The sequence below is a fragment of the Macaca thibetana genome, chromosome 15 (assembly GCF_024542745.1).
Source record: "Macaca thibetana thibetana isolate TM-01 chromosome 15, ASM2454274v1, whole genome shotgun sequence".
Lineage (NCBI taxonomy): Eukaryota > Metazoa > Chordata > Mammalia > Primates > Cercopithecidae > Macaca > Macaca thibetana.
Window position 1 is genome coordinate 77421280 of NC_065592.1, and position 19487 is coordinate 77440766.

Here is a 19487-nt window from a genome sequence, read left to right on the forward strand (position 1 = left end):
CTCAGCTGAATGCCAATTTTATCATTGATACTTCAAATACTGCATGCTTTGTAGTTACTTAAAATGGAAGCAACATGTTCATCCAATTCAATTGGTTAAGAAGTGTGTGAATTAAGGGAAGTATAGAATGTATTTAAGTGGATAGAAAGTGTGTTAAAAGAAACAAATCTTCTGTACTATAATTTATACACTTTTTGGTATTCAAAACATTCATAACCCTTTGATTTAAAATAGATTCTGATCCCCAAAAGTTGTTAGACCAGAAAATAGCAAAATGGCAGAATATAACATAGATAGACCACAGTGCTGGATTACAACAGTATTTCAGGTAAATTAAAAGCTTGAACTCGTCAACTTAAATATCAGAGAATTCTTAAAAGATTCTTTGAAACTATTTTATTCAGTTCAAATAGCTGTTAACAATGTAAATGGTTAAAAGAAACAAGTTTTGACTGAATGGGTAATTTGTCAAATTGGCCATTAGGCAAAATAAGTTTATTTTTGGCAAAGTAGACCTAGTTTTATCATACCCCATCACCATCTGTGCCAGGGATGGGGAAAAAGAGGCAGTAGTGGAAGACTACTGTATTTGGAGTTAGAACACTTTTTCCTCAGTCACACCCTATAAGCCAAGTAGGAACCATTTGGAAGGTCTCCCTCTGTGTTTATTTGCATGTGCCTGTGTGATGTACTGTGTGTCCAACTTAACTTTTGATACCAAAGACCTGTTGTCTGTGTGTGTGGCTGTGTGTGTGTGTGTGTGTGTGTGTGTGTGAGAGAGAGAGAGACAGAGAGAGACAGAGATAACTCCTACAGCACAGACTTTTTTGAAATAACGAAGTAGTACAATAAAAAGGCCTGGGTGAGACTTGAAAAATTGCTTTTTACTTTCCTCTGCTTGGCCGATCCTTGTAACAAAACATGTCCTATATAAGCATGATTGACTGAAACAACAAAATGAAAAGATCAGGGTATATGATGAATTATTTGGCATGCACCAAGGAAGGGTGGCCCTGTGCTCAAGCAGGAATAGAGACGTTAGTTGTACTGCAGGATTACCTATGGGATTGCTATGGGGCTTAATTACCCTGAACAGTGTCTTTGGCCTACAGCCTTTCTTAAAGCTCTGTCTGTTTCTCAGTTATTGCTCTTGATTGCAGTGCCATTAGTAAGTAGAGTTAAATATCATTTTCTTGCCATTGCTGAATGCAATTTGTGATCAAATGTAAAGGTCAGGGAGCAACAACCCCTGGCACCTGTGCCGGAGACTCACTGAAACCAACTCATTGGTGAATGAATGAGTTGAGATTGCCCTTTCTTTTGGTGTCTTGAGAAGCTGTAGGCCGTCATTCCTACTCCTTTAGAAGTAGGTGTGATGGTATGTACCTGAGAGCTCAACTCTGAGATTTCAGAAAGAAAAGATATTGTATTGTGGCACATTGATTTTTAACATTTTCTGAGCCCTAATTCAAATTCCACCAAGCCCGTCTGTATGGATGCTTCAGCAGAGTTAGTATAGAAACTCTGAATATTCCATGATTCAGTCATTTTTATTAGTCTTAGCTAAGATCTACAGAATAGACAGTCATCTTGTCAGATACTCTGCATTGCTGGAAATGAAATTAAGATATTTTTTAGAGGATGATCTATCATGGAAAACTATTAACTGGATTAAAAAATTACAGCATATCTAATTTCCATAATATAGAAGAATGAAAACATAGAAAAGACTCTAGACAGGACTACATAATAGTTGCTGTGTTAAACATCTAAATAGTTGTCATATTTTTAGCCTAATACTGCATATGGGTAGGTTAAAAAAAAGAATGAAACAAAATGTTGCTCCTTGACTTAGTAGGTGGTATAGCATATTCAAGTTCTCACTCTGCCCATTTCTAGTTATATGAAGTTATATGACCTTGGTGCTGATAGAATTGTTTAAGTTATGTGCCTTAGTTTTCTCATCTATAATAAACGGGATAATAATAGTACATACATCAGGATTTCTAAGTGTGTTAACTAATTAGTAACTAGAGGCTTCTTAGAATACCTTTTTTTGGTAGAAAGTTTCAATGATTATTAAGAGAACATAGCAGAATATCAGTTGAATGTTACCAAGCTCAAATATATTTCAAGTGGTTAATTAACGATGAAGTCAGAACAATTACTATTAGGCTAATTACTTATTCTTAGCATTTCAGCTATTAAAGATCTCTGAGTGCTTCTGTCCCATAAAAACAAAGGAATCATACCAGGCCGCTTATTCTAAGATGACATGATTAGAGCATTAGATCTGAATCCACAATTCAGTGAATCAGGTGTACTTATTAAAACACAGTAAATGATATGTCAGAAGGTTCAGAGCAATAGCTGAAGACTTGATTTGTTCATTTGAGTTTACTTAATCCTTATCTTGTTTATTTTAAAAAACTATACCCAAAGTCTTTTGAGTCTTTTAATTCTTTGAATATGGGAATTGTTATAAAATTCTGTTGTAATAGAAATTGAACATGAAGTCACACTAGAAAATTAAGAAAAAACACTTAATAATTTGATTTAAAATGGCTGTGATATACAATTACGTTTATGTAGAATTTTTTAAAAATTATATAGAAGATGCCTCTAGTACAGCATATTCTAATATTAATGTTTCAATAGGGTCTTAAACTCATCTTCTTTGGAGATTATTCTTTCAACAAATCAAAGATTCTATGTATATATTGGGTGCTGTGGCTACATATGTAGGTGAAAAAGATAAGTATAGTCCATGAATTCATGGAGTTTGTAGTCTTGTTGGAGACACACTTACACTATAGATGTGATAATTGCTGTGTACTGAGTAAAGATAGTGTGCTATGGGAATACCAGGAGGACACTAGATTCGGACTTGTTAAGAGCAAGGTGGAAAAGCAGTGGTTGTTTGGGAAGCTATCAGGAGAAAGTAGGATTTCTCCTGAGACCTGAAAGACAAAGTGAAGATTAGAGGAGGTAAGAAGGAAAAATTGTTTCAAGCAGAAGAAAATACCTGTTCAAATGTCCCCAGGGTTGGCTGAGTCAGTGGCTCATGCCTGTAATCCCAGCATTTCGGGAGGCTGAGGCAGGTGGGTTGCTTGAATCCAGGACTTTGAGACTAGGGTGGGCAACATGGTGAAACCCTGTCTCTACAAAAAAATCCAAAAAATTAGTTGCCAGGCGTGGCGGTACGTGCACGTGGTCCCAGCTACTCAGGAGGCTGAGATGGGAGGATCACCAGGGCCTGGGAGGTTGAGGCTGCAGAGTGAGCCAAGTTTGTGCCACTGCACTGCAGCCTGGGCATCACAGTGAGACCTTGTCTCACAAAAACAAAACAAGACAAAAAACCAAATGCTCCAGGGTTGGGGAACTGTGGGTAGTTCCATAAGGCTGGACTGTATATACTCTTGGGAAGACAGTAGTAGGCAGGGGCTATATTCTAAAGAGCCTCCTAAGCCTTGTTAAGGGTTTGCAGTTTATTCTGAGGGCACTAAGAACCTATTGTAGGTAGTGGCCTGAACTCTAGGGATCTGTGTGGCGAGATATAGATATGTGGGTATATTTTTGAGACATAATTAGGAAGCAGACTCAGTAATTTATTAAATTTGGAAGATGAGAGAAAAAAAGAAATCTGGCTCTTACTAGGCTTCTTTGAGAAAAAATGATGCCAAGATGACTGGATCCCAAGATTACCACTTTTATCTTATGCTGTCAGTAGAATTTGAATTCATCGAGGGCAGACTGTGTATCCCCCAAGGCATGTAACAGCAGTTATTGGCAGAAAGTTTAACAGAAAGGATGAAAATCTAAATCGAATTTTGATGATTTCATGTAAACAGGTGGACTAGTAATGATGATAGGGTATTTAAAAAGATTCAATGGGTAGTTAAAGATACAGAACTGTAGCTCAATAGAAGGAAAGATTATTGATAGAGTTACAGATTTGGGAATTATTCACATACGGATAATAGTTACTAGTGACCAAACTCTTTAAAACAGAGTGTTGAGAGAACAGAATACACCCCAGCTCAACTCTTTTTTTTTTTTTTTCCTGTTCAAAGGGAAGAAATTAAACTTCTGAGGCAAATAGAAAGACTGGCCAGACAGTTAGGAAGAAAATCAGAAAAATTGAATGTCTTGGAAGGCAAGGAGGAAGAGCTTTTTGATAAAAGAGATTGTTATTAATTTCAAGTGTAATTTGATAGTACAATGAGTGTGAAAAATAAGAAAAGGTCATAGAATTTGCAGATTAAAAGATTGTTCCTTGGTGACTTTGGAAAAGATGATCTTCTCTTGGAGGGATATGGCAGAAACTAAATAACAAGGTGTCAGTAGTGGAATAGAATGGGCAGAAATGAAGACAGTGACTGTAGATAACTCTTCTGAACAAGTTTGGTGATGAAAGTAGTGATTGGGATGTTATAATTAATGTATTATCAAGGATAAAAGAAGAGTTTTTTCCCCATTTTAGTCTCTATGGAAGACCACCAAAGTATAATGAGAGAGATGACAATGAAACTTATTATATGAAATTTCACACTTATCTAAAATGTTATATAATGACAACTATATTTTTGTAAAGAATTTACAGTTGATTTTGAGCATTATAATAAACCCAGTTAAGGATATTAACTCATGATTTATGAGACAGCCTAGGATAACCAACTTTAGACGATGTAGCTATATAGTAATGAGATTTTAAAGGAATTCTTGTTTCTGAAGGCAAGAAAATGCTTCATACCAAATTGGAAGGACAGCCATCCACGGAGTGCATCACCAGTTCCCATAGATAAGTACCAGTGGAACTGTTTGTAATTCAGTATAGATGACTTATTTCAAATTTTATGATTTTTACAGAGAAATAATTTTTCTGTTAAGTATCTGAATTTACAGAATTGGCTATAGTCTTTAATCTGTTTACATTTTTATCCTTTGGCCAAGTCTTTATTCCAAGTGTATATACATATAATGAAAATCAATGTAAAAATTTAATAGCATTATGTTTTACAGCAAGTGTTTTCAGAATTTATGTGTATGTGAATATATAGAGGTTTTTTTGAGGTCCACTTACACCCATGTTCACTACATTTGCCAGAAAATGGCAGTAATGAGAATTCTGTTCTTTAAGATATTGTACATTTAAAATGGGGTATATTGTTTCCATTATTAGCAATGTTATTATACAGTATTATTTTTCTCTTTTAGATGTGTTGATCTCTTTGAGCCTGTCAGAATAGTTAGCAACTGCAAAAGACTCTATTCTGCACTTTTATAAAAAGAAAAAGAGAAGAGAGGAAAAAAAAATTATTGTGTAGGCAAGATAATCTAAGAGGAACACTGTCATTGGAGTCTTTTCTGATGTGAAGAAAATTAAGAATTTCTGTTCTGGCTGTCACTCCCTATAAAATCTAAAGGAAACTCTGGTGCAGTATTACCTGCTCGTTTCTTTTGTGGCTCTGTAAATAATGCTGCCTTTTAAGCTAATCTTTGCCTCCCTTTGCTCCTGTCCTGTATGTCTTTCCAGCACTTTGGCTTCAGTGTTAAGGGGATTGTTTTATTTTAGATTTTGGTAATTAGTTCTTTAAGATAAAAATTACAGTAATTTCATTTCTCTCTTTAAGTAATAGTTTTTCATAATCTATTCCGAGTCAAGGAAAGAATTAGTTAAGAGAAAACCTTTGAAAAGTGAAAAAAGTTACCCAGGCAACCTGTATATGTTACCAGTGTGCTGATTAATCAGCTTCAACATTAATCACTGTCATCAGTTATCACAGGAAGATGACTGCTGAACAGTCTACACTATTATCATTCCATCATTTTTCTACAGATCAGTTTAGTACAAAGATTTATTGTACACAGTCATGAGGATTACAACATCAAACCTAAATAAAGAGGCAGCATTTTTATAATACAGAAAATCATGAATTTTCTTTTTACATTCCTCATTTACTTGATTTATTGATTTGATAAAGCCCCGTGTTTTACAATGAATAAATTTTCACAAGGATGTGTTTTATATAAAGAAGGGTTGGTGTTTGACTACAGTTTGTAGTTTAACTAGTTTTTTCATTTGTACTGGGTGAAGGTGGAAGAAATTTGTAGGTGAAGTAATCAGCTCCATATATTTTTTGCCAGAGTTTTAAGAAACTAAATTTAATACGTGACTATTTAAACATGTATTTAAATGTAGCATGTGACTAAACATGTTTAAAATACTTATATATGTGTAACATATATATGCATTAATAATTTCTACTATGCCTCATCATTGTACATTGTCTTTCTTGAAGTTGTCTAATGTCCTTAGGTTTTTTTTTGTTGTTACAGTTATCTTAATATTGTTCATTATCTACTCCAGAATAGTCAGAATTTTGTACATTTTGTACTAAATTTATGTTAAATGTCAGTAATTTCCTCCCCAAAAGCATTGTTCATTTTAGTTGTCTTAATTTTAATAGAAATCTTAACTGCTATAGACGCTATATATGCTACTATTATTTTCCAGCTTTTATTTAGGAATGCTGATGCTGAATCAGAGCATTAGTAATAAAAGTGTTATGCTGCAGAACTTCAATTACAATAATTTTGGGTCTTTATGTAAAAGCACACCAACACACCAATGTTAAACTCCTTGTTCTATGTTTTAAAAATAGTAATTTTCACCTGCAAAACATTTTTTTCTGTAAATGACATTTCTATGATCTTATGTTGAACCAGGTTTCTAATGCTCTTGTAAATAAGTTATTCTTGAATATGATCACATTTTAGATGTCGTTTATTTTCACTATACCCATTAAGTAACTATCATCATAATTTTGGCTAATTTGGTTCAAGTAGGAATGGGAGCTAGCATCTTTTGTCTTTCTATGCTAAGGAAAAAGGAAGGAAATTCTCTGTTGAGCTTGAAAATTAAATTACAGGTCTTTGTTTTCTATACTGAATTAAAACCAGTTACATTCCTCAGTGTTAAAAATAATACAGTAAGTGTAGTGGAACCAAACTTTGCACACTTTGCTCTTTAGGAGAGCAAATTATTTCAGGATGAAAGACCCCAATAAAAATTAGGTGGATACTACCTATTTTTAAGCTAGCCCAGTAACATAGTTGTGTTTGATAAGTAATTGATTAGGTCAGACTATTAATCCATTTAATCTGGCATGTACATTGTGAGTGATAAAAGGAATCCAACTGTGAATTTGAGTGTATTAAATAACATTCAGGAAGTTCCACAAAGAACATTCGAATGCCTTAAAACTTGCAATAATGCATGTTTGTTCCAAACACATTTGCTTTGCCTAGGTTTTACCCATCAGGTTGAAGAAATGCTAATCTTGTTCCATTCAGCAGCTGGGTTTTTGCAATATCTTTTCCTTCTCCTAGGGGTTAATTAGCCTTCTTTCAAAATGTGGCCTATTTAGCTGTAGATTCAAATGATTCAGTCAGAGCTGGCTGTACAAAGCAGAACCGTTAACAGGCGGGTGTGTCCAACTGCTTAATTAGCCAGAATAAAAAGGTCCTTTGTCAAACAAGCATCTGTTGCTCATGACACACCTGACAGCCACATTAGACGAGAATGACTAGACTGAAATTGTGCATATCTCTCCTGTAAGAATATACAACTCATTTACATATGGGCTGCATCATTGACAAACTGCAGGGGTTTATTTAGCTTATCAAAATGGATTAATGTGACGGCATTTGTGACTGATAAACAAATATCACTTGAAAGAAGGCTGTGAAGAAAGTAAACTAACCAAATTACTCCCAAACATAAACAAAACACCAGAAACCACTGCTGGATGAATGGGAACACCTCAAATGTACTCATAAGTGATTATGCTGGGAATAAAACAAAACCTAAAATGGAGCATGCTAGGACACTGCTCTCCTGTGATGATCCTTACTTTGCAGAAATGTTGGAAGCCTACCAGAATACTATGAATGTGTCAGTGGGCTTCAGTGATCTGTTTAGCAGAATTTGGCAGGAGGGTTATACTCCTCAAACATGCTTTAACATTCTAATTGATCTGCTGTTTTTATCAGGTCTTCAGAATTAATCACTAAAAATGCCTCTGGAAAGATACGTATTCGTTGGGTTATATGGTCTCAGTTGAAAGAGAAGAAATACTTCCTAACTTTGGTGTCAGAAAGAGGGGATGTCTTTCTATTGTTGTTGGAAGTGTAAATCATGTAATATCGATTGAGAACCCCAAAGATTGCTGTCTAGACCAACAGTCTCTAGCTTTTCTTTGGAAGCCCTACCATCATGATATTGCAAAGCAGTTTATGTACTGGTTGATATCATGCGCTTTAGAGTCAGACAGACATCAAGTGAATTCAGGCTTTTTCTCTTACTAGTTTTGTGGCTTTTGGCAAGTTATTTATTTTGTGCCTCAGTTTCTTTATTTCTTAAGTGGGGATAACACCTCCATCAGGGGATTCTTCTGAAGATTGAACTAGAAAATGTATTTAAAGCACTTAGTGTAGTGCCTGGCACCAGGAAAAGACCTATTAAATGAGGGGCCAAATTATGATCTTTTCAGTCAATCTGTGGAATGGATATGATTGATGCCCTCTAATGTCATAAAGCATGGCAAAGAGAGCCTCTCTGTCAAGGCCGAAGATAGTGAAATCAGAGGAAAATGAAATGAAATTGTGTCTATGAAGGAAAATGGAGACACGAAAGAGAGGCTAAGTTTTTATCAACTGGCATGACCCAATAATCCAGGAACCAAGTCGATCAGACCTATGAGCAGTCATTTGGGAATAAACAGAACATGTGCTAGGACTTGGTTGATACTTGATGTGATACTTGGTTATGCAGGACTAGGCTTTATGTAACAGTTTGGATGTGGTTTATAGATACAGCTGGAGGTTAGATGGAAAGTTCTGTATGACTCCACTAGCTTTATGTTTTACAACCATTGTTTTTTTTACCTATCTTATTTCCCCCACTCTATTCTATAAAGATTCCTCCTATTAAATAGTTCACAACTTTTTCTTTTTTCCCCATCTCATTCTAAAAATTCATCAGTTTGCCTTTCTTTACTTCTCTTTGTGCAGTGTCTGTATGGCCTTGGGTAAGTGATGTAACATCTCTGGGCCTCAGTTAACTCATTTTTAAAATGAGGAAAATCATAGTTTTAATCTAGTGATACATTTCTAGCAGTAAAATGGTCTAAGCTTGGGTATTACTTTTCTGTGTAAAATTAGTATAAATGTCATCAATATTGTTTTAAACCCGAAAAGCAATTTTCTTTCTTTCTTTTTTTTTTTTTTTTTGAGAGAGAGTCTCTCTCTGTCGTCCAGGCTAGAGTGCAGTGGCACGATCTCGGCTCAAATCAACCTCCTCCTCCTAGGTTCAAGCGACTCTCCTGCCTCAGCTTCCTGAGTAGCTGGGGTTACAGGCGTGCGCCCCCACGCCTGGCTGATTTTTGTATTTTAGTAGAGACGAGGTTTCACCATGTTGTTCAGGCTGGTCTCAAGCTCCTGACCTCGTGATCCGCTCCCCTTGGCCTCCCAAAGTACTGGGATTACATGCGAGAGCCACCGCGCCTGGCCCCCTCAAAAAGCAGTTTTCTACTTTCAATCTTTATTTGTAGAAATAGATTTCTGATTATTCTTGAAAGAGTCACAAACTCAAATTCCTATAGAGGCCAGTCAATTGAAAAGAGTATAGCCATTTAAATAATTTGCCTGTAGAACACATAATATGTGCTCACCTCTTTAAAACTTTCAGATATTTCAAGAAATTCTGGAAACTTTTTTGTTTTGTTTTGTTTTGTTTTGAGACGGAGTTTTGCTCTTGTCACCCAGGCTGGAGTGCAGTGTCGCGATCTCAGCTCACTGCTGAGATCAAGGGATTCTCCTGTCTCAGCCTCCGTAGTAGCTGGGATTACAGGCGCCCACCACCACGCCCAGCTATTTTTTTTTTTTTTAAATAGAAATGGGGTGTCACCATATTCACCATATTGGCCAGGGTGGTCTTGAACTCCTGACCTCAGGTGATTCATCCACCTTGGCCTCCCAAAGTGTTGGGATTACAGACTTGAGCCATTGTGCCCAGCCTGGAAATTTGTTTTCTAGTACAAAGTTTTCTGATTTTCAAATGTTAGCAATTAAGAATTTTGTAATCACTCTGAGTCAAACAAAACCCGAGTGGGGAGTCGAATATAGTCCATAGAAGGCCAATTTCCAAATCTATGTGTTTTATCTTCTGATATGCTCTCCCAGGAGGCTTATTGGGAGTTGTTAAGAATTACTTTAAAGGTCGTTTTAATTTTTAAAGAGAACTTTTTTCTTTACGTCCTTGCATGTGTTTGATCTAAAACAGTAGATGTCAAAGTATGGGTCATTTACCAAAAAAGTATGCAGACTAGTCTGTAATACAATGTATGCACAAACAAGTTAGCCTCTGGAACATTCCCATCCAGCTTTGGGGGAAATAGGCAGATTTAGTGCGAGTGACATCATTGTAAGAAACTCATCTACTCTTAATTGAACAGCTTAAAGGCGAAGCTATAACTGGCAACGCTGTCTTCCTCATCTGTACACTAAACTGACAGAGGCCACCAGCCATCTTGGAGTTGGCAAGAGAGACTGAAAAAAACCTCACAGAAGATGATATCTAATGTCTGGTTCATTCCTTATTCTTTCCAGAAAAGCATTGCCTCACTCTTACTAATAGTTCCTCTGCTATGGCACAAATGACATATAAATATATAATAAATCAAAGGACCCTGGCTTTTGCTTTCTTCCCCACTCCCCCTAACCCCCCCCCCCCCCCCCCGGTCTATGGTAGAAGAAAGAGGAAAAGGCACAGACTGGGTTCTTAATTTGTGTATTCTCTCCACAAATTTTGAGAACTGTAGGTCCTCTAGTAATACTCGTTAGGCAAGAATTTTGTGTAGTAAAAAATACTGTCATTCGCAAACATTTTTGGTCATTTCTGTGGTCTTAATGCTAGTTCAAAGGTGTGTATGTGTCTGTGCGTGTGTGTTTGGAGATCAGTACTACGTTTAAATAAACCACCATTTGTGAGATTTCACATAAAAATCTGGATTCTCAGCTTCTTTTGGAAAATGGAAGGAAGTTTCCCACATACGATAAGCTGGAGCTGAACATTAGCTAACCCATCTAGGAGAATTAGCCACTGAATTTATCACTTTCCTTTTATTTTGTAAACTTCTAGTCACTTTTGCTCTCTATGCCTGAGGTTCCTCATCTGTAAATGCAAATTATGATCATACCAACCGCATTGGGTTGTTACACGGATTAATTTTTAAATTAATAAATATATCAAACACTTAAAATAATTCTTAGCATATGTTAAACAATCAATGCTAGTTGTTACTGCTATGCCTTTTGTATGTACAAGGTTTATTGTGCCGCTTTAGGGGTTGACTAACAAAAGAATGAGAAAATAATCACTTAGAACGATGCCAATGTCAAAGTGTAGAAAGAAAATTAAGCACAGATTCAAAGAGAAAAAGCGCAGTCCCAAGTCTACTCCTGTTACCTTGAACAAGTCTCTTAATTTCTCTGGGCTTTAGTGTCCTCATTTATAAAAAAGACAAATACATGTGTTGTCTTTAGAGGTCCGTTTCTGAAATTGAATATGATTGAAGGTTTTGGGGGAAAATTACAAGAAGTCATGCTGTGACAAAAGATGCCAAGAGGGATTAATTTTCTCCTTGAAAAACTGAATACTCTTTCAAAAATTTCTTAATGAAACTTAATGTTCACTATACTTCATATAGATTTAAACTATGATGCAGTGTTTTTCTTATGCTACCAGTTAAATACTGTTTCTTTTGCTCCATTCCTCCAGGAAAGAAAGTTAGAAATCTGGTCTTTGCTCAATAACAAGGAAATTCATATTCATTTCATTGAATGCATAAGTAGTAAAAGGGGATGTCAAGGCCAGGAAGCCGGAGAAAGCATTCTTGTTAGAGTAAACAATGCAAAATTTACTCCTATGTTGGCAGGTCAGGCAAAACTGAGAAACGTGGCATGTTTAATTGTGAATGAGAGAAACTACATGTCTTTGTTTACAAATCTCACTTACATGATAGTAGTCTCCCCCATCTTTCAACTGTATTAAATGTTATGGATTTGGGGCTATCTTTGTATAAGACTATAATCAAATTTTGATTTTAGTACCATATGATACGATACACAAAATTAGTTAACTTGATTCTTTGGCTAAGTTTAGGGTATATCAGTTGGCTTTTGGATGTACATTAATTGTTTTAGATCACCAAATAGTTTTTTTTTTAATTATACTTTAAGTTCTAGGGTACATGTGCACAACATGCAGGTTTGTTACATATGTATACATGTCCCCTCCCCCAATCCCACAACAGGCCCTGGTGTGTGATGTTTCCCTTCCTGTGTCCAAGTGTTCTCATTGTTCAGTTCCTACCTATGAGTGAGAATATGCGGTGTTTGGTTTTTTGTCCTTGCGATAGTTTGCTGAGAATGATGGTTTCCAGCTGCATCCATGTCCCTACAAAGGACATGAACTCATCCTTTTTTATGGCTGCATAGTATTCCATGGTGTGTATGTGCCACATTTTCCTAATCTAGTCTGTCATTGATGGACATTTGGGTTGGTTCCAAGTCTTTGCTACTGTGAATAGTGCTGCAATAAACATATGTGTGCATGTGTCTTTATAGCACCATGATTTCTAATCCTTTGGGTATAGACCCAGTAATGGGATGGCTGGGTCAAATGGTATTTTTAGTTCTAGATCCTTGAGGAGTTGCCACACTGTCTCCTACAATGGTTGAACTAGTTTACAGTCCCGCCAACAGTGTAAAAGTGTTCTGTTTCTCCACATCCTCTCCGGTACCTGTTGTTTCCTGACTTTTTAATGATCGCCATTCTAATTTGTGTGAGATGGTGTCTCATTGTGTTTTTGATTTGCATTTCTCTGATGGCCAGTGATGATGAGTATTTTTTCGTGTGTCTGTTGGCTGCATAAATGTCTTTTTCTGAGAAGTGTCTGTTCATATCCTTCGCCCACTTTTTGATGGGGTTTTTTTTTCCTTGTAAATTTGTTTGAGTTCTTTGTAGATTCTGGATATTAGCCCTTTGTCAGATGAGCAGATTGCAAAAATTTTTTCCCATTCTGTAGGTTGGTTGCCTATTCACTCTGATGGCAGTTCTCTTGCTGTGCAGAGGCTCTTTAGTTTCATTAGATCCCATTTGTCAATTCTGGCTTTTGTTGCCATTGCTTTTGGTGTTTTAGTCATGAAGTCCTTGCCCATGCCTATTTCCTAAATGGTATTGCCTAGGTTTTCTTCTAGGGTTTTTATGGTTTTAGGTCTAACATTTAAGTCTTTAATCCATCTTGAATTAATTTTTGTGTAAGGTGTAAGGAAGGGACCCAGTTTCAGCTTTCTACAGATGGCTAGCCAGTTTTCCCAGCACCATTTATTAAATAGGGAATTCTTTCCCCATTTCTTGCTTTTGTCAGGTTTGTCAAAGATCAGATGGCTGTAGATGTGTGGTATTATTTCTGAGGGCTCTGTTCTGTTCCATTAGTCTGTATCTCTGTTTTGGTACCAGTACCATGCTGTTTTGGTTACTGTAGCCTTGTAGTATAGTTTGTAGTCAGGTAGTGTGATGCCTCTAGCTTTGTTCTTTTGGCTTAGGATTGACTTGGCAATGTGGGCTCTTTTTTGGTTCCATATGAACTTTAAAGTAGTTTTTTCCAATAATGTGAAGAAAGTCATTGGTAGCTTGATGGGGATGGCATGGAATGTTTTTCCATTTGTTCGTGTCCTCTTTTATTTCGTTGAGCAGTGGTTTATAGTTCTCCTTGAAGAGGTCCTTCACATCCCTTTAAGTTGGATTCCTAGGTATTTTATTCTCTTTGAAGCAATTGTGAATGGGAATTCACTCATGATTTGACTCTCTGTTTGTTTTAAGTTGGAAAGGACCTTAGAAATGATTTACTCTAAATTATGCTCTGGTGACATCCTGACAGCCTATAAAAGTGTCTAGAAAGTAGAATTCGTGACATTTACATCAAACAAAACCGGAGTGGGGAGTCGAATATAGTCCATAGAAGGCGAATTTCCAAATCTATGTCTTTTATCTTCTGATATGCTCTCCCAGGTGGCTTATTGGTAGTTTTATCTTCTGATATGCATTCCCAGGTGGCTCATTGGCTTATAAGAGCATTTTGACATAATTTTGGATGATAGTTTATGAAGGGATTTAAACAATTTATAACAGATGAGATAGAAGGTAGCTTTCAATGAAATTTAACCCAGATAGTCTCAGGATAAGTGGTGCTAATGGGAATTTTTTTAAAGAACGTGGATAAGTAATTTTCTGTATTTATTAAGTGGTCAAAATGACTATATACATATGTGCATGGACTGTCATGGTAGTATGTTGGGATAAGAGGTATAAGAGTTGAAAGTTAGTTTTAGTATAGGATTTTAAGAACAATTGTAAGGAAGCTAGTCATGGAGGAGTAACATTTTAAACTTTAATTTCATTTTAATCTGTTTCAGAGACCATCATGCAGACATCAGAGACTGGGTCAGACACAGGCTCGACAGTGACCTTACAAACTTCGGTGGCTAGTCAAGCAGCAGTGCCTACGCAGGTGGTACAGCAAGTACCAGTACAACAACAGGTAAGGAGCTGCTGAACTTAGAAAAGATGCTGTTACTTTCATTATGTTGGCTGTCCAACATACCTGTATCCAAAGATTATTTGGACTTTACTGTCTTGCTATGACAGGCATACTTCAGTTTTTAGGTTCATTCAGCAAATGTTTCTTGAGCATTTCTTGGATATGCCAGCTTCTTTCTGTGCTGGGCTATAGGGATACAAAAATGAATACTTAAGTTACAATCTCTATTCTCAAACAGCGTCTCTTGACTCCTGAAGCGAGTTATTTTTTCTGACATGACCACCCAAAGTTTTCTCCTTCTCTTCGCTCCCCATTGTTTATCACAACTTTCTATTTCTTTCGTATTGAAATGTCAGCAATATTATTCTTTATTAGGTGGCTCACAGTAGTACTTAATAGGATGTATGTACCTTCCAGGCAGGGATTTTGCCTTTGTGGTATTTTAGAAAGTGCCTTGGCATTAGGTGGCTGATAAATACTGTTGAATGAAAATAGAATAATCTTAAAGGTCTGGAGATCTGACTCATGCCATTTAAAAGTTGGAAGCGAATTTATCATCAGATATTAACTACAGGTCTTATTCATATGCAGGGCAGTTGACTTGTTTTGGAAAGATACTGACAAAGTAATGTTGTTCATGTATGTGGATTGTGAACACACTGGCCTGTGATTTCTTCTAAAGAGTGGTGAGAACATAAGTGAGAAAGATCATATGTCATATAACATTATCTTGAGATTCAAGATTTGCCTATAATTTCTTAGTATTAAAGAGACTCTTTAGCAAACTTTGCTCTTACAATTATAAATAAGTGGTTAGGGAGAAGGATATAGATGGGTTATAGATGATGAAGGACATTTTTGTAAATGATAGATACAAGGTTATATTCTTTACAGGATATAGAATTGGGTTGGGCAGGGAGTGTGGTGGAATCGTACAGAAGTCATTGGCTTTTGGGATAAGTAAAGACATCTGAAATAATCGTTTTGTGTTTTATTCTTTTTGTTTGTTTGTTTGTTTGTTTTTTGAGATAGGAGTCTTGCTGTCTCCCAGGTTGGAGTACAGTGGCGCGGTCTTGGCTCACTGCAAGCTCCGCCTCCCGGGTTCACCCCATTCTTCTGCCTTAGCCTCCCAAGTAGCTGGGACTACAGGGGCCCACCACCACGCCCGGCTAATTTTTTGTATTTTTAGTAGAGATGGGGTTTCACCGTGTTAACCAGGATGGTCTCGATCTCCTGACCTCGTGATCTGCCCCCCTCGGCCTCCCAAAGTGCTGGGATTACAAGCGTGAACCACCGCACCTGGCCGTTTTGTGTTTATTTTTTAGATTTAAAAAAAAAAAATCTTAGCATACTCTACCATATATACATACACATCTTTCCTTCCCATCCCACAAGCTCCCAGTTTATTCGATTGAACTATATGTAGTTTTGATCTTCAAACAGTGTTACATGTTTCAATCTATTGCTTATGCTTCTTTTATTTCTTTTAAACATATTCTGTCTTTTTTAAAATTACAGATCCAGAGGATACATATGCAGGTTTGCTTTATGGATAAATTACATAATGGTGGGGTTTGGGCTTCTAGGGTACCCATTACCCAGATGGCGAACATTGTACCCAATCGGTAATTTTTCAACACTTATCCCCTTCCCACCCTCTCTCCTTTTAGAGTCCCCAGTATCTATTATTGTCATCTGTATGTCCATGTGTACCCATTGTTTAGTGCCCACATTATTGGTTATGTTTTTATCTTTTTATATATTTTTTAACCATTAAAAATGAGTCCTCAAAATGGTGATTTAAAAGGCTCTGCTATTATTAATGCCATCACCAATTTTAAGACTCCAAACCTTATTGAGAAAGGGATAGCTTATGTCATGTCATCCAAAGAGCAAGTAAAGAACAATGCAGACATTGTTATAACTAAGTTTAAAAAGATAACAGTTATCTTTTTAAAGGCAATGTTGAACATTTAACTCACTCTGGTTTTCATCTCTATGGAAGAATGGTTTTGAGAGAGTGCCTATCACTAACAAGAGTGTGATGAAAATGGTGTTCCTATCTCCAGAAGGTGCCTTCTGTAAACATGAAAAAAGTTTTCTTTTTATTGAATTTACATATTATCAAATATTTACACCAGGTCTTAATAGGTCATATAATAGTGTAAAGAGTCGAAAAATTTCGCACGGTTTGTTATTTTAAAAATATGGTCTTTAACCTTCCCCATTCTCCCACAAACCACTCCTCATAGGCAACTACACTGACTTCTTTAAACTTGTTATTTTGATATTTACTTCCATTTACTTAAAGATAATATACATATTTTACTGCATCTTGAATTTTTAGTTTTAAGCATTTAAAGCATTATCTTGGCATAACCTTCTTCTGGTTCCTAACACACAAACACACAACCTGACCCACCCACCCACCCTTCAGATTCCTCATGTTCTTGACAGATTGAACCATATTTTTTTTATGTACAAAAACAATAATTTCATATGTCTCAATCTATGTTATGTTTTAATTTTAGTAAATAAGTATTCAGTGCTTACACTACCATGATATATAAATGCTTTTCAAATCCAGCCTTGTAGTAAGCATTGATTACCTTCCTTTCCCGTAAAACTCATTTATTTTTCTTAGATTTAATGATTGTGTTTCTTCTGGTTTGCAGGATTGCCATGGACAAGCCAAACACCAGTTTGATTTCTGATCTTTTTTATGTGGTTTATGTGATTTTTTTTTTCTGAAACTTTGTAGAATATTTGAAATTCCAGTTTTATGAACTTTTTGATGATGTGCATTGATGCGGGCCTATTTTCAAATACTGTGCTAGAACCTTTGATGGGCCATTTCAGTCTGGACATTCATGCTTTTTCATTTCTGGGAAACTTTATTCAGTTTTTTCATTTATGATTCCCTCCCCCTCTGTTTTCTTGTGTTTTTCACTTTCTGGACCTTTTTTGTTCTATTTTCAATTTCATTGTTCAGCCTTTCTATTATTTTTAAATTCTATCAGTTTTTTTTTTTTAATTTTCAAGAACTTTAAAAAAGTTCCTGTGTATTCCTTTTTGTAATATTATGTTTTATTTCATGGTTTTCTTTTTCCTCTCTGAAGATACTAATTTGTTTTAAGTTGTTGAATTTTTTTTTCTCTTTATCTTGTCTCTTTTAAGGTACCCTATTCTGTTTTCTTTTGTTTTTTACTATGTCTCTGTCTTTCATGTTAACAGCTTTTCTCTGATGTCTGATAATCTGTGCGTGTTTATCCATATTTTAAAATGTGGGTATAAGATACTGATGTGAATGTATGAGTGAGTCTTATTGACTTCAAAATGGGTCATCTCACTGACGAGGCTTTTTAATTAAGAACCCTCTGATGTTCAGTATTTTTGTTTTTCCTCTTTGGCTGGTCAATTTTTTTAAGAAGACTTGTCCAACTTCCTGCCTAGTGGGGGAATACTTGGCTGCCTGGGAGCTGAGTTGGGGAAAGAGTTGGGTATTTATTGCACTAATTTAATTAATCTTTCTCTTTTTTCATGTGATATTTCCCGTGCTTGGTATTCCTCAATGCAGAGATTAAACCAAAGAACAAACTCCAAACATTTTACTAAAGTTAGGGAAGGCCAGTCACCTTACTGCATAGGGGTTGGTAGAGGGAGCCTGATTGCTTCTTAAATAGAATCATGTTTTATATTAAATACATATATTAAAAACAAAAAATTGGATTTCTGTCAGAAGTGGAAAATCAGTGTCACTAACCATAAATAGAAGATTATACATACACACCCTCACCACCCCTCCGCAACACTTCAATCTTGACCTCAGAAAAATTAATCTTGTGTACACCTTGACCACACTTTGGAAAAAACATTGTACTGTACCATATGGCTCACCACTAGCAGGCATATTTTTCAGTTCCTCAAGTTAGCTTTTTCTTCTGGGACATTGAAGGCAGGTGATACCTTATATTCCTTTACACCAAGGAAAGAAGGTAAGAACTCTCATTTTCTTTTTGTCAACAAAGTGTTTTATTTCACGCAGTTTTTTGTTGTGATATTTGCCTGGAGACCCTTGTTATGTTGTCCTCCCAGAATTATTTGGAAGCCTGTTTTTCTTCTTTGTCATTATTATTATTTTTTTTTCTTAAGTAGAACAGTGTTAGGTTTAAGCTCCCCAGTATATTCCAGTGGTATCCCTGTGGATGTAAATTGTCTATAACTGACAAGATTAGTGCTGTAATTCCTTACTCCTCTGACATGCCTATAATGTTTGAATTGTTAATGTGCTGCTGTTATCTTGGGTTTGCAAACTATAGTAAAATCCTTTAAAAGTTTCTAGCTTTTGTTACTGACCCGTAATGGATATAGCAATCATGATATTGATGTCAAAGGTAGTTACTTCTATTGATTCAATTTTTCATTGTAACTTTGCTTTGTCGATTTTGACATAAAGAGAAAGTTTATAGCTAATGTTTTAAAATTTTGAGACATTTCAATATTATATATAGGTTGGTGCAAAAGTAATTGTGGTTTTTGCCATTAATTTTAATTTAATTTTTGCACCAACCTAATATACTAGAATGATGAGTGTATTAGTCCATTTTCATGCTGGTAATAAAGACATATGTGAGACTGGGTAATTTATATAGGAAAAAGCACTTAAGGGACTTACAATTACATATGACTGAGGAGGCCTCACAATCATGGCACAAGGCAAGGAGGAACAAGTCACGTCTTACACAGATGGCAGCAGGTCAAGAGAGAGAGCTTTTGCAGGGAAACTCCCATTTCTCAAACCATCAGATCTCATAAGACTTA

General features: G+C 36.0%; 1 protein-coding gene across 14 annotated transcripts in view; it reads left to right on the plus strand.

Moving 5' to 3' along the window:
* The window catches only part of RFX3 (regulatory factor X3), a 311425-nt gene that overhangs the window by 113302 nt on the left and 178636 nt on the right, over window positions 1-19487 (plus strand). For all 14 annotated transcript variants that reach the window (XM_050762011.1, XM_050762008.1, XM_050762003.1 and 11 more), the window contains one exon: window positions 14542-14666. In XM_050762011.1, the coding sequence (XP_050617968.1) occupies window positions 14550-14666 (117 nt within the window). In that variant the 5' untranslated portion in view covers window positions 14542-14549. The remainder of the gene's footprint in view (window positions 1-14541; window positions 14667-19487) is intronic.